Here is a 16,053-nt window from a genome sequence, read left to right on the forward strand (position 1 = left end):
AGCCAGGGCCACACACTGCAGTGCTGTGGTGCTCCACCAGCTGGAGGATGGCCTGGCCCATAAAACCCACATTCCCACCTTGCTCTGGCCCTGTCTCCCCTCCCACCTGCATCCTGAGCTTGCACCCTGTGTGAAATCAAACAGCTGCTTATGAGCATTTAAGTCCACGTTTATGACACTTCCGTCAACAATCTGGTCAACTGCATTCATCCCTGGCCTCTGTACTGTACCCTGCTCCGCCTCGATTCCGGCCCTACGGGAAGCTAGAGCCCTTAACTTTATTGGCTCTGGGCTCAGATTGCCAAGTTTAGGATCCCAGCTGTATCCTTGCTAAAGTTAGTATCTCTGGGACTCAGTTTCTGCATCTGTAAGAGACAGGTGGATCACAGTGCTCACTCACTGCTGCAGTGTCTTATCTACCTTAAGATAATCCATGAAAGCTCAACATAGCTGGGCCAAATGTAAGAACCAAACGCGTGGCTGCTGTTAATACCGACTCCTGCGCACCGCCCAGTTCCACCGCAGGCACAACCTTGGTAGGCCTGCCCCGTCCCCGCACAGGGTTCCCGCCTGTCAATCACGCTGGCCCCGCCCTCCACTTCCGGAATGATTTCCCGCTCCGAACTGGCCACCCACCTTTGCATACGGGGGTCCCGCGCCGGAACAGACGCCTAGTTTGCGATTTCACCAGAGTCGCCCTCCCTTGTCCCGCTGCTCCTCGTCCTCAGCTCTGCCGCCACGCAGCGCTGCGCTCACCTTCTTCGCCGGCAGAATTGCTACGCTGAAAGCCAGGCCCAGGGAATCGGGGCAAACGCCGCTGCATTTGAAACTGGCGGCTCCCCTTAATGAAACCGGAACAACCCCCGTCACTGCGCATGCGCACTCCAGGACGCGCGCGAACACGCAGCCGCAGTAATCTGGGGTGGGCGTGGTTTGCGCTCCCGGGAACTTGGATCTCAACCTCCCGGCTGGGTGCCTCCTCCCGCTGCTTTCCGCCAGCTGCCGGGTGTGTGATTAATCCCCGCCGATTAGCGCCAGGTGTACGAAGCGCTGGACAGTTGCCTGACGAGATGAAACATCAGTTGATGTTCCAGCGCCCAGGGACGGGCGCTGTCCCCGAAACGGGAAACCTGTCTTCTGGTCCCGGCTCTAGTCGGCCTCTGGAGATCCGCAGCTCGGTTATTTTACCTCTGAAACGGACGACATCTGCACTGCGCATCCCAGCGGCTCCTCCACGCGGAGAGACAGTGTCAGTGAAAGGCCGTCTAGATGACAAGTTGATGAAATCGTTTCTGCCCCGTGCGGGGCACGACTTTGCAGAGAGCCCGGAAGACTCAGCCCTGCCTAGAGCTTACCTGCTAATTAGGAGGACAACGCATCACCTCACCTCCCTGGACTTTGCTTCTCCTTTATTCAGTGAGGGATTGGACTAGCTGGTCCTTAAGAACTTTTCAGAAAGTCTGGTTCTGGCAGATGATCAATGGGAGCATCTTATGCTACGAGCTTTCCTGGAATGACAGGTAATTGGTGCGCCTTTCCAGCAGGGTCAGGGGGAGTTGCTGGGACTTGAAGGAAAGGCTTCTGGGGAGAAGAGCCAGTGTTAACAAGCTGTCGAAAAGCTTGGAGGTGGGAATTTACAAAAGGTGATTCCAGGGTCAGTTTTTTTTTTTGTCACCTGCTTCCTTATTGGGCAGTTTGGAGAGGGCGAGGAAGTAATATCCTTCAGGGTCTTGAGATGTGCCAGCAAAATCCTTAGAGGGTCTTTGAAGTCTTAGTTTAAGTTTAGAATTCATAGCCAGAGTACTTAAGTAGACTTTTCTCCAAAGAAGATGTACAGGTGGCTCACAGGCCAATAAAAATGTTGCGTTCTATCGTATAACATCTGTGTTTGTTTTTGCATAAAAACAGAGTTTTAAAATAACTTGTCTGGTAAATTGACACCTCTAGAATAGAAGGTACACTAGGTTTTTTACCCTATTACTTCAAACACCATCCCACACAGCCACACTCCTAGGGTAGGAATCGTCCAGTTTAAGAAGCACCATTGGAGGAATAGAAAGTGCTATGACGTGAAGGTCGCTCGGGGTCTGGTTGTAGAAGGCTTTAAACAACAAGCTAATAAATTTAGACTTCACACTGTAGACAAGTTGCAAGTCACTGAAACATTTTTAAACAGAGGAGTGGATTTGCAAATGCAATGTCTTGGAAATACTAAGCTGGAAGCAGTGTGAAGGATGGTTTGGTGGGGAGACCAGAAGCAAGCAGCCAAGTTGTGTTGTGCAGTAAAACCGGACAGTGCAGTAGGGGCTTGGACCTCAAGAGTGGCAATAGACATGGAGAGGATACAGGCCGTTCCCACCAGGCTGTAAATCTGGATTGTGTCCCTCCATCCTCCCCTCACTTCCACCCTGGAGGCTTATTTTTAGAGAGCTGTACTCCTAACATGAGGCCCTGGGCTTTGTCTCAAAGGTAAAGGCAAAAGTTCCTTATGTGGACTACCTCGGCATTTATTATTAAACAGCCTCAGATGATGCCGTTGATTGAATGAACTCAGAGACCTTCATAAACTCCTCTCAAAACTCAGGGCTAGGAAGAAAAGTTCTTGTACTAATGTAGAAATATTTTCTATAACCGGACAGCGAGAGCTATAGAAACCCATTATGCATTCTTCTTTGCCTTCACTGCTAGTGATCTCACGGCTAAATATTGTACATTGTTTTAGTTTTCTTCGGCCAGCATTTTTTAATGTTTTTTTTTTGTTGTTGTTGTTGTTGTTGTTCTCATTCCTTCTTGCTAATTTTAAGTACATGTTCTAATAAAGTCTGACTGCCTGGATCCAGATTCCCCACTCCACCATTTAACTAGCTGGATGACCTTGGCGTATGACTTAAGCCTTCTGAGTCTCTGCTTTTCTCACGAATGAAATAAAGATAATAATAGAACTTATGTTCTAGAATTCTTAGGAGATAAATGAGATAGTCCTGGTAACATAAAAGGCTTAACATCTAACATGTCATTGTGGAAGCTTAACAAATGGTAGCTATTACCAATATGAATTGGGTTTGGTTTCAGCATTCCTCTGCTTCTATTATAAATTTCCTTAGATCCTCTTCTAGAAAGAGAGCATGTAGAACATACAAGTTTGTTTTCAACAAGCAATTCTCTCAGGAGCTGAGAGTGAGAACTCAGTCACTCCTGCCATAATGGCAGCAAGCCTTTCATGAGGGATGTACCCCCATGATCCAGACATCGCCCACCGGATGCCACCTCCAACACTAGAAATCAGATTTCAACATGAGACTTAGTGGAGCCAAACAAACCATATCCAAACTGTAACACCTAGTAGTGGGAAAGACTCATGAAATGTGCCTGTGCTATAAGAGAAAACATCATTAGAGACCATATTGTTCTGTCCCCAAGGCCCTACATGCCTCACTCTGGAACAGTGCAAGACATACCCTAATAATATTTGCTTCTCTGAACCCTAGTTTCTTGGATTATTATGTCTATCTTGATATATTACTTTAGCTCATTAAGCCACACCATAGTGGCGTGGGACATATTATTTCTTCACATAATAGGTTGATGTACTTGGTCAAACGAAATTTTCAGTAGTGTTTAAAATGGGGGAGTAGAACTCAGGAAGGTGGTAAATTCTGGATATATGGATTTGATCACCCCTGGGAAACAACAAAAACATCTAAACTAAAGCTATGGAGGTAGTAAGATGGCTGAAAGGAAGTTTCCAAAAGGAAAGAGGTATCCACATATAAAAGAATGAAGTAGGATCCTTGTCTTATACAATATATCCAAATTAACTTAAAATGGATTTTCTAAAGTTAAAATGAAGTTAAACATTAAAGTTAAAAGCAAGCTGTAAAACTATAAAACTGGTGGAATAAAACAGAGGGGAAAAACTTTATGATGTTGCATTTGGCAATGATTCCTTGATTATGACACCAAAAGCACAGGCAGCAAAAATAAAAATATTGATGACGAGTTGAGGGATTTGTAAAATAACATACAAGTAGATGAACTGGACAACAACAAAAGCTAGAACTGTGCATTGAAGGACAAGATCAACAGAGTGAAAAGGCAATCTACAGAATGGGAGCAAGTATTTGTAAATCATCTATCTGATAAGGGGTTAATAACCAGAATTTATAGAGAACTTCTATATCTCAGCAACATGAAAACAATCTGATTAAAAAATGGGCAAAATACTTAAATAGATATTTCTCCAAAAATGATGTGCAAATGGCCCACAGGCATGTGAAAAGATGCTCGACATCCCAGTCATTGGGAAAATGCAACTCAAAGCCACAATGAGGTACCACTGCAACCCATTAGCATAGCTACTATTACACACACACACACACACACACACACACACACACACACAGAGCCAGGCACAGTGGCTTCTACTTGCAATTCCAGCACTTTGGGAAGCTGAAGCGAGAGGATCACTCGAGGGCAGGTGTTCAAGACCATCCTGGGTAACATAGTGAGACCAGACCTCTACAAAAAATTTTTAAAAATATTACGGGGGAATGGTGACACACACCTGTACTCCCAGCTACCCAGGAGGCTGAGGTAGGAGGATTGTGTGAGCCCAGGAGTTCAAGGCTGTAGTGAGTCATAACTGCACCGTTGCACTACAGTCTGAGTGACACAGCAAGACCCAGTCTCAAAAAAAAAATCAAAAAGAAAGAAGGAAAGAACCTCAAAAACCCCAAAAGGAACAAAACAAAAAATAAATGATGGCAAGGATATAGAGAAATTAGAACTTTTGTACATGGCCGGTGGGAATGTAAAATGGTATAGCCATGATGGAAAAAAATAAAAAATAGAATTGCCATATGATCCAGCAGTTTCACATCTGGGTATATAACCAACAGAAGTAAAAGCAGTGTCTTGAAGAGACTTTTGTACACCGGTGTTTATAACAGCATTATTTGCAACAGCCAAAAGGTAGAAGCAACCCACGTGTCTACCGATAGATGGATGGATAAAGTGTGGTGTATACAGACAACAGAATATGACTCAGTCTCGGAAGGAAGTTCTGACACAGGCTACCACATGGATGAGCCCTGAGGCTATTATTTGTATTAGCGTTCTCCAGAGAAACAGAACCAGCAGGGTGTGTGTGTGGGGGGGGTGGGGGAGGGGGTGGTGGTGTATGTGTCTGTGTCTACCCAGAGATAAAAAGAGGTTTAAGGAATTAGCTCTTGCAGTTGTGGAGGATTGGTGAATGAAAATCTGATTGTATTAGCTGGCAGGCTGGAGACCTAGGGAAGAGTTACAGTTCAAGTCCAAAGGCAGTCTGCTGGCACAACTCCTTGTTCAGGAGAGGTCAGTCTTTGCTCCTGTAAGGTCTTCACCTAATTGGATGAGGTCCACCCACATTACAGAGGCTAATCTAGTTTACTTAGAGTTCATTGATTTAAATGTTAATCTCATCAAAAAAAAACACCTTCACAGAAACACCCAGAATAATGTTGGCCAAATGTATGGGTATGATGGCTCAGCCAAGTTGACACATAAAATTAACCATCACATTATACTCAATGAAAAAGCCAGTCAAAAGACAAATACTGTATGATTCCACTTACATGAGATTGCTAGAGTAGTCAAATTCATAGAGACAAAGTAGAAGAGTGATTGTCAGGAGCTGGAAGAGGGGCAAATAGGGAGTTGTTTTATGGGTATAAGAACTTCAGTTTTGTAAGAGGAAAAGTTCTGGAGATTGGTTACACAACAGTGTGAATGTGCTTAACATGAATGAAGTGTACATTTGAACAGGGTTAAGATGGTGCAAAATATTGTGTATATTTTATTACAATTTTTTGAAAAACAAGTGAGGAACAGAGAATGACCTTTACGAAATGTCCACATTTGGGCCAGGCATGGTGGCTCATGCCTGTAATCCCAGCACTTTGGGAGGCCGAGGCAGGTGGATCACCTAAGATCAGGAGTTCGAGACCAGCCTGACCAACATGGAGAAACCCCGTCTCTACTAAAAATACAAAAAAATTAGCAGGGTGTGCTGGCAGATGCCTGTAGCCCCAGCTACTCAGGAGGCTGAGGCAGGAGAATGGCGTGAATCCGGAAGGCGGAGCTTGCAGTGAGCTGAGATCCGGCCACTGCACTCCAGCCCGGGCAACAGAGCGAGACTCCACCTCAAAAAAAAAAAAAAAGAATATAAGTTGCACGAAGCCAGGGACATCAGCTTAATTCAGTGCAGCATCCCCAGGGCTTAGAGAATCACCTGGCACACCTGTGCCTGGAGGTTTTCAATAATTCAGAAACAAATTTGTGTAAACAGCAAGAGTGGGAGTCGGCAGAAGTGCATTCTGTATAAAACACAGGTATTGGTGTTTGGCTATTGGTGCTAAGGAAGGCTGTGAATGGTGAGTTCAAGTTTTGCTTCTCATATACATTGGAAATATCGAGTCCTCTTTCTCTGTAGCCACAATGCCCACTCCCTACCTCTTTTCTTTCTGAGGACTTTGGGAACATTCAAGAACAGTGTAGGGAACACGGGCTGTGGGAAGAGCCCTGAATTGGAGATTCTCCTACTTTCCCAGTCATTCTCTATGTGACCTGGGACAAATGGCTCAGCCTCTGAAATGGGTAGGGCTGGAAGTTAGTATGGGTAAATGAGAGTGAACTGGCAATCTCTGGTGTCTGGATGAGTTGCTCAGGCCCTTTCTATTCTATACAATCTTGGAATCTCCTTTATCTTAGAAATTTGTGCCTAGTTTGCATTTTACTCTATAATTTGTCCACTACAATTTTTAAAAATATTCCAATTTTAAAAGAATTTTAGAAATATGCACCAAAATATTTATAGATGAAACAATAAGAAGTCTGGGATCTGATTCACAATAATCCTGGCAGGGAGACAATGTAGGTAAGGAGACAGAAAAACACAGGTGGTGTGAGTTGCTGTGGTGGGGAATGGGCACATGGGAGTTTGTGACACCATTCTCTATACTTCTGTAGAGCACTGAAAACACAGCTGAAAATCTTTGCAGCCATCAGAAAAAACAAGATCGTGTATTTTTCAGGGACATGGATGGAACTAGTGTTGATTATACTTAGCAAACTAACACAGGAACAGAAAACCAAATACTGCTTGATCTCACTTATAAGTGGGAGCTAAATGATGAGAACAAATGGACACATGGAGGGGAACAACACACACTGGGGCCTATCAATTGGTGGAGGGTGGGAGGAGGAGAAAGAAGACCAGGAAGAATCATTATTGGGTACTAGGCTTAGTACCTGGGTGATGAAATAATCTGTACAACAAACCCCCATGACACATGTTTCCCTACGTAACAAGCTTGCACATGTACCAATAAACTTAAAATAAAAATAAATCAATTAAAAGAAAAAAAAGTCTTAAACCACCTAGAGAAAAAAGATCACCTACAAAGGAACAAAAATTAGAATGACTCCAGGCTTCTTAACACCAACAAAGAAAGCCAGAAAACCAAATTTATGATACCTTCGAAGTGCCAAGGGAAAACAATTGTCACTCGAGAATTGAGTCATGGATTTGGACTTCCCATTATTGAGAGATAAGCTTCCATTGTGTTTAAGCCTTTATTTGAGTATTTGTGTATAGTTTGTTATAGCAACTGCCATCTTTTCATTGAAATACTCATGCTGCCTCCAGTCCCTGGAATGCTTGTAACCCTGCCCTGCTTCACCAGGGTAACTCCCACTTGGCCTTTAAGTTCGTCTCTGCCGTCACACCCTCCAGAAAGCCTTCTGCGAGCACCCCAACCCCTCCACCAACAGTTCGGTGCCTCCAGCAGATTTTGCACAGCTAGCTGCCCTCTGCCTGCTCTCCCCTTCTTCCTCTTAGAATCCCAAGCCTCCCATGCGGCTAGAAGCAGTCGTGTGATCCAGTGCCGGTCAATAAGATGTAAGAGGAAGCCTCTGGGTAGAGATTCTTAGGAATCTCCTTTTAAAAAGGAAGAGATTGGGCTCATTTCTGCCTTTTTCCTTTTTTCTCTGTGCTTACCTACTTCCCGCCTGGGACTCCGATGCAGCACCTGCGAATGGGTACGCGTCTTACAACTCTTTGGCTGAAACCCACATGCTCAGACAGAGTGGAAGGAAGTCCTGGGTTCCTGAAGGCATCATGGAGCCACCACGTCAGCCCTATACCTGTCTTCTCCTGTTGTGTGGAGAATATGAACCCTGGTGCTTGAGCCCTGTGGTCCGGTTGCTCTTGGGCACAGCTGAAAGTAATCTTAACTAGACAAGCTCCTCTGTGAGTGCTCCCAGGCACCCGGCTCTCCTCCACAGTGCCTGTCAAAACACCCACTGCACTCACATCATCTGGTTGTGTGTCTGTTTCCCTGGCTTGTTGAAGGCACGGGGGAAGAAGCACTCAGTAACTGGTGACAGGGACATTGTTGTGTCTCCTCATCCTGGACCTAAGGAAAGGAAAGGTTTCCTCGGAGCACACAGAAAATCCCAAAGGCATCTCCACCCCATCTCCTCTATTGGTGGAGCGTCAGCTCTGCAATCACTGCAGTCTTTCAGGCTCTCACTTTCTCTGATTCCACCTCCCAGCCAGTAAATTTCCACACAAGAAGGATATGAAAGTATCAGATACAGCCCTGGACCTCTTATCAGGGAAGTCAAGGAATGCATGCAGGACAACAACTAGTACTTGCGTGGCACTTCTTATGCGCCAGGTGAAATGCACATAAAATTAACCATTTTAAAGCGAACCATCGGTGGCATTTCGTACATTCGCAGTGTTGTGCCGCCACTCCCTCCATGTAGTTCCCAAACATTTTCATCACTCCAAAATGAAACCTTGCGCCCATGAAGCAGCCATTTCCCATTCTCCCCTCCACTCGGCCCCTGGAAACCACCAATCTGCTTTCTGTTTCCATAGATTTACCTATTCTGGATATTTCATGTAAATTGAATTACATAATATGTGACCTGTGTCTGGCTTCTTTCACTTCACATAATACATTTGAGGTTTAACCAAGTGGTGCCAGGCATCAGTTCTGCATTCCTTTTTGTGACTGAGTAATACTCCATTGTTTGTATGTATGACAATTTGTTTATCCATTTATCCATCTATGGACACAAGCATCATTTGTAATCACTTGAAATATATTAACTCATTGAATCCTCCCCACAGACACAGATGCAGTTATTGTCCCTAAATTATTATAGAGTAGAAACTGAGGCACAAGTAACATGCCTAAGATCACACAGCTATTAAGCAGAATAAGGACTCCAGCCCAGGCAGTCTAGTACCAAAGGCCTTCCTTGTAACCATTACTCTCTACTGTCTCACAGGGAACAACCCCAGATGGCACAACATGGGGGCTAAGCTGTCTAGTGGAGCTTCAAATGCTATACGTTTCAGAGAACGGGGAGGTCCCTGGCTGTCACAGAGCCTTCCTGGAGAAGTAGGATCATGTAAGGTCTAACTCAGGGCAGGTCAGGGTGATGTGAGTGACCAGCTCACTCAGAACACAGCCATTCATGGGTGTTCTGTAAAACTGGCTTTAGAACCAGTGATGACTTCAGCCCAAGCCTCCCATAAGGCAGAGTGCTTGTCTTTGCCTCCACAGCACAGGGCATTCTGGGCAGAGTTCTGGGCCCAGGCTTCTTTCAAATACCTTATAAACAGCAAGAGAAGCTGGCTGTGTCTTCTGTCTGGCTGCATCTGTCTAACAGTTTAGAGAGTGGGACATTTCCTTCCTCCTTTCTCCAAGCATCCTTGGAAGACTTCCCAAAAAGCAATGCACCTTGGAGAAATGTAATGCTGGAGAGGAAAGTGCTTTCCAGGAGAGGGGAGTCTGTTCAAGGAACTGTGATACAAGGGAACATCTTAAACTAAGTCCTCAGTCTCCTAGGAAATCGTTACAATTTTCTTCCTATAGATCAGGGCTCAGGACACCCTACTGCATTCTCTTCACCCCTCCACCAGAATTCCTAAAGTCCATGCTCACGGATCCTGGGAATCTAGGAGGTGGGAGGATGCTGGCAAGCCTCAGCAAGACTGCCCGGGGCCAACCCTGCAGCCTTCCTTCCCCAGGTCCACTCAGCCCAGCTGGCCAGCAAAGGCAGGCCGGGCCTCCGTGTCCACACATGAGAATGATCTGCAGCTTTTCTTTGTCTAGGTTGAGGTCAAAGATTCCCACTGCAGCTCTAGCGTGAGGGTAAACGTTTTTGCAATCTGGGCCCTGGGAAATCTTTAAACTTAGGTCTGAGATGAGCTTGTCAGTAGTAGATTAGGTAGAGAACTTTATTATACAGTTGAGGGTGAACCGTCTGGAGGGTGAACTGGTTTGGTCTGGTTCTAGAACTGGGAGTAGTACCTTGGTACTAGTGCCTAGCAGCACATCTTTGAGAACATGCAACCATAGGCTTGGTATGTGATGGAGCGTGTGTGTGTGTGTGAGAGTGTGTGAGTGTGTGTGTGTGTGTGTGTGTGTGTCTTTGGATACACAAACATCCTGGAGCATATGCACATTTCATTTCTCATTCAAATAAATCCTACAGATAAAAAAGTGCTTTAACATCTGGTCTCTGCAGCCCTCCCGAGGCGGCAGGGCAAGCACTATTAAACCCACTACAGACAGGTCTGCTGAAGCCCCCATCAGTGACTTGCCCAGGGTCAAGGAAGAATGAGTGGCAGAGCCCCAAGCCTATGTGCTCATGTCTGTGCCAGGCTGCTTCTCCTGGGCTTGGCTATGCCTTGTGCATGGGACATTTCTCCTTTGATGTGCCCTGGGTGCCTTAAGCAACTTAGATATTGCTCAGGTGAGGTGAGGGAGAAAATGTATTTTCAGGTCGTATTAGTCAAACCAAAATAGTATAGACTGGATGACTTTAAAAACATACTTTTATTTTTCACAATAGTGGAGGTTTGGAAGTCCAAGTTCAAGGTGTCAGCTAGATTGGTTCCCGGTGAGGGCTCTCCTCCTGGTTTGCAGGCAGCCACTTTCCCTTTGTGTCTTCAGTTGGTGGGTAGAGAAAGAGAGAGTGGTCTCTTTTCTTACCAGATCCATCATGAGGGCCCCACCCCATGGCCTCATATAACCCTAATTACCTACCAAAGGCCCAAATCCAAATACCATTACATTGGTGGTTAGGGCTTCAACAAAGGAATTTCGGGAGGACACAAACATTTGTCTACAGCATGGGTGGAAACCCATCTCTTTCTCGCCGCCTGTGGGGACCACACACTGCAGCCATCGAGACAGTGGGAATGTTCTCCTTACAACTCGATCCGACCCCCCTAGAAGAGGGGACAGGGAAGGAGGCCAAAGCTGGGAAAGTTGAAGAATTTTAAGAAGAGAATAGGGTGGCCAGATTTAGCAAATAAAAATATAAAATGCCTAGTTAATTCTGAATTTCAGATAAGAACAAATACTTTTTTTAGCATAAGTATGTCCTAAACTAAGCATGGCACAGGACATGCTTATGCTAAAGAAATTATGTACTCTCTACTAATAAATTATTATTTTCTCCAATGCACATTAACTGTGCATCCTGTATTTATCTGGGAACCTGAAAAGAGAAGGGCCAAAAACTCTTAAGGCAAACCAATGGATTCCAGGAGGGATTATTGCTGGGCTTCTGGACCGATGCTCCCTTTATAACACTTAACTGTTTTTAGCCCCTTCCCGCCCTCCTTCCCTCTCTTCCTCCCTGGCTCCCTTCCTTCCTTCATTCCTTTTTTCACTTTTCTTTTCTTTTCCTTCTACCAGCTTTTCCTAGTTTTTATTGCAGTAAAATGAACCTAAGCTAAAATTCACCATGGAAACCGTTTCGAAGCATACAGCTCAGTGGCATTAGCACACCCACACTGCTGTGCAGCCGTCACCACCAGCCATTTCCAGAACTTTCCATCATCCCCACCTGAAACTCCACCCATGAAACACAAGTTGCCCGACTCCCACCTTGCTTCCCCATCCCTGGCGGCCGCTGCTGCTGCTGCTATGAACCTGAATGCTCTAGGCACCTCACATAAGTGGACTCATACAATATCTGCCCTTTTGCATCTGACTTCTCTATTTAATTTTTTTTAATAAAACTTTTTTAGAGATGCGGTCTTGTTAGGTTGCCCAGGCTAGTCACGAACTCCTGGCCTCTGGTTATCCTCCTGCCTCACCATGCCTGGCTTTTTAATTTAATTTTTAAAGGCAGGTAGGAACTAAGTGAGCCACAGAGGAGCTGCCTGCAGAGGTGAAGACAATGTTGGTTGTGCTGAGAGAAGCGGGAAAGCAGGTCAGGGTGAGGGCTGGAAAGCATGGGCGGTTCTGGAAGGCAGGGGCGGTTCTGGAAGGCAGGGGCAGTTCTGGAAGGCAGGGGCACTGGTTCTGGGAAGCCAAGCCTGGCTCTTCTGCAGCAGCCAACCCTCCCGGAGTAATGAGTGCCCATCAGACAAATAAAGGGGGTTGATATTGGGATGTGGCTGCTGGCTTTGTATTAATAATTGTAGTAATAAAGTTGATCGCAGGTAGGATGGAGGAGGCACCTGCCTGGTGAGGTGAGACAATAGTCAGATTCACTGAGACTCCTGTGTGTCCCAGATTTCCTGCTGGGGGAGGCTGTGCTGCTCAGCGGTTCCCGCACCTGCTTCTATGGGAGAAGCAAGTAGAAGTCAGAAGGATGGGTGAATGAGTCAGAAGCTTCTCTTATTCGTTCGGGGAGATGCTCTGTAGGGGTCACCAATTGTACAGGGAACGAACCAGTGGCCAACTCCTGACCCTTGGAGTTGACTCCACACCACTTAAACCTCTGCGCTGGTTCCCCGGGGGCTTACAGCGAGGTCTGTAACTCAGGGAGAGACGCTGGAGCCGGGTGTGGGAGAACGGTGTGCAGGACGGGCCCCATGCACTCTTGAAATTATAAACTACCTTATGAGACAGGGGTACGGTGTAGTTGCATTTTCCTGGGAAAGTCCATAGTTTTTACTGCATTCTGTAAAGCAACGCTATGTAGTAGAAATATTATGCCATACACAATACGTATGTACAGTTTTAGTTGTCACTTAAACTGAAAAAAGATCTTGATGAACATGGATGGCATAGATGTGAGAAAAGCACCATTATTAAAGAATATGCATTGGCTGGGCGCGGTGGCTCAAGCCTGTAATCCTAGCACTTTGGGAGGCCGAGACGGGCAGATCACGAGGTCAGGAGATTGAGACCATCCTGGCTAACACGGTGAAACCCCGTCTCTACTAAAAAAAAAAATACAAAAAACTAGCCGGGCATGGTGGTGGGCGCCTGTAGTCCCAGCTACTGGGGAGGCTGAGGCAGGAGAATGGTGTAAACCCGGGAGGCGGAGCTTGCAGTGTCTGAGATCCGGCCACTGCACTCCAGCCTGGGCAACAGAGCGAGACTCTGTGTCAAAAAAAAAAAAGAAAGAAAGAAGAATATGCATTTATGTAATGCATTAAAAGGTAACATAATGGATAAGCAGGTAATAAAATATCAAAGACCTAGAGTGAATTGCAGTCATCCACTGTGGAACTGAGGAGTTAGGGTTTCCCATTACAAAACTCCCTGATGGAAGACTATTATTTGTCAACTATTTATTGTCTTTCCACTAAATAAGAAGTGATCGTCATCTTTTCAGATGAGTGCCACAGGCTTTGCAAAAGATAATTGCCGATTAACCTTTGTGCCTGGATTTTCTAATTCCAAAAATATTACTACATGACTCCAAAGTGTGTTATAAAAATAAACAATTGGTGATGTATACTAAAGTACAAAAATGTTGACCATACAGAAGGGGCTGGTTAGTATCAGATTCCCTTGTTCTTCTGTCAGTATTAAAAAAAAAAAAAAAAAAATTAAGGCAAAAAAAAAACCTGTCCTTTAAGGTTTACATAAAGACAAAGTATCATGATGAGGTATCTTAAAATTGGTAGTACTAACAAAATTTTTGAACTCCAAGTTGTTCAATTTTAATGTATAAAAACAATAAAACATACTGATCAATAACAAAAGCCCTATGGTCGTACAACATAGGTTCAAGTCTGGCCTTGATCTCAACTAGCATTTCATTGCTGAAAAAAAATGCCATGTGGTCTTTCCGACTTCATTTCCTTATGTAACATTGGAGATAATAATAAATTCACCGTTATGAAGAGTTAAATGGAAAAGTTCTTGGGAAGGTGTTAGAATGCTTCTAACATACATGGGTATTATGAGCTAATATCTGTATTACCATTGTAGCATAAGGAAATACCATCTGCTGAGAGGCACAATAATGATTATCTTCAGGATAATAGTTTAACAGCTACCAGATACAGAACGAAGAGGCCATAAAATGATAATGTTATGAATGACTTTAATGCTTACACCAGCATCCTTTCTAGGATAGCTCCTGCCTGAAAAGAACTGGGTCTCATTTCTTCGGAATCACAGGACACTGAGTGTGGCAAAAAGAAAACAAAAGAAAAATATGGAAATCACATATATGATTTTAAAAGTAAAAAGTAACAGAAGAAATTAGTGATCCATTTTATTTAATCTAATATATCCAAAATATGGTCATTTTAGCATGGAATCAATATTGATTTTAATGAGATAGTCTATATTCTTTTTTCCTACTGAGTCTTTGAAATTCAGTGTGTATGTACACTGACAGCACATCTGCATTTACACTAGCCGCATTTCCAGTGCTGAGTGGCTGCATGTACCTGGTGGCTACCATACTGGACAGCACAGGTCTAAGGATTTCATTCCTGGCTCAAGTCCAGACTCCCAGCCTTGGTTTTGGGTGTTTTTCACAAACTGGCCTCTCTTTATCATTCTTTTTCCTGGTTCTTCCTCAAGGATGACTGTGTCCCCACCACTCAAGACCACTTGCCGTTTCACTACATACCTCTGTTCGAGCTATTCCTTTTACCTGGGAGCTCCCTCGTTTTGTTTTGTTTTTTGAGATAGGATCTCACTCTGTTGCCCAGGCTGGAGTACACTGGCATGATCATGGCTCACTGCAGCCTGGATCGACCTCCTGGGGCTCAGATGATCCTCTCACCTCATCCCTCCTGAGTAGCTCAGACTACAGACCTGTGCCACCATGCCCAGCTGATTTTTTTTTTTTTTAATTTTTTGGTAGAGACAGGAGTCTATGTTGACCAGGCTGGTCTTGATTCTTCCACCACAGCCTCCGTAACTTCTGGGATTATAGGTGTGAGCCACTGCTCCCCACCTGGAATGCTGTCTCTGCACCTTCTCCCTGGGCCTGGTAGAGAGGCACACATTCTGCTAAGAGGCTTTTCCTGACTTCCCTAACCCCAGAAGGGCTTCGTTCCTCCTTAGCATTGTACTCATGGCTGGATTAGAGTTTAACTGTTTTTGAGGCTGTTTCCCTGGCTGTTTCATGGGGTCTTATTCATCTTTGTTGTGATCATGGTCTGCACTGAATAGGTGATCAGTAGATGTTTGCAGACAGAATGAATAAACCATCAATCAGTCTCTCACTCCTTGAATGGACTTGCTACTTCCTTGCTTAGATTCGTGTCTGTACAATGCTTTCACGTGGATAGTACAGTAAACACACACAGACAACCTCAGATGTGGTAACTAACAAGGAATTCATGTTAAGATGTGCACAGAAAATATCTTACATCTTTATCCTCCTCCTGATCTTACAGATGGGAAAACTAAGGTACAGAACTAAGTTAGAATGACCAGCAAATTACCATCAGTATAAATACAAAGAAGGGGAAAGGAGAACATTCTGGGAATGGGTGTGGTGGTCTCACACGGTTGGGTTCCTCGGATGGTGGAGGATCAGTTGGCCGTGCCTTGGTTATCTGAGAGGAGGGAAGAGACGTGGGAGGTGAGAAGTAGCTCCTGGGCCCTCATGAGTATTTGAGGCAGGTTCAGGTCTGAGAAGCAGAGAATATCCTTCCCGGAAGCCTGAGTTAGGAGGAGGAACTCACTGCTGGAGAAAAAGTTGAAGAGGAAGGAGGACGGACATCTCAGATCATGGAAAGTGCTGGCCTGAGGAGGCTAGGAGAGAGCCATCAGGGTAGAA

General features: G+C 44.9%; 2 protein-coding genes across 8 annotated transcripts in view; one reads left to right on the forward strand and one right to left on the reverse strand.

Annotated features, from left to right (window-relative positions):
• DDX11 (DEAD/H-box helicase 11) overlaps positions 1–876 on the reverse strand; it is a 31,036-nt gene extending 30,160 nt beyond the window's left edge. For 4 of the 7 annotated variants that reach the window (XR_002726430.2, XR_002726431.1, XM_023192345.2 and 1 more), the window contains exon 1: positions 637–845. Coding sequence is in view for 3 of the 7 variants with exons in the window: in XM_023192345.2 (XP_023048113.1) it covers positions 637–644 (8 nt within the window). In the remaining 4 variants the exon portion in view is untranslated. Of the gene's footprint in view, positions 1–636 lie in introns of all 7 variants that reach the window. The other 3 variants (XM_023192342.2, XM_023192343.3, XM_023192347.3) reach the window with 3 other exon arrangements.
• Positions 877–1,389: 513 nt separating this feature from the next.
• LOC111526591 (ovostatin-like) overlaps positions 1,390–16,053 on the forward strand; it is a 113,825-nt gene continuing 99,161 nt past the window's right edge. Inside the window, exon 1 of the mRNA XM_023192341.2 lies at positions 1,390–1,520. Coding sequence (XP_023048109.1) covers positions 1,481–1,520 — 40 coding nt within the window. The 5' untranslated portion in view covers positions 1,390–1,480. The remainder of the gene's footprint in view (positions 1,521–16,053) is intronic.

Source organism: Piliocolobus tephrosceles, chromosome 10 (assembly GCF_002776525.5).
Source record: "Piliocolobus tephrosceles isolate RC106 chromosome 10, ASM277652v3, whole genome shotgun sequence".
Lineage (NCBI taxonomy): Eukaryota > Metazoa > Chordata > Mammalia > Primates > Cercopithecidae > Piliocolobus > Piliocolobus tephrosceles.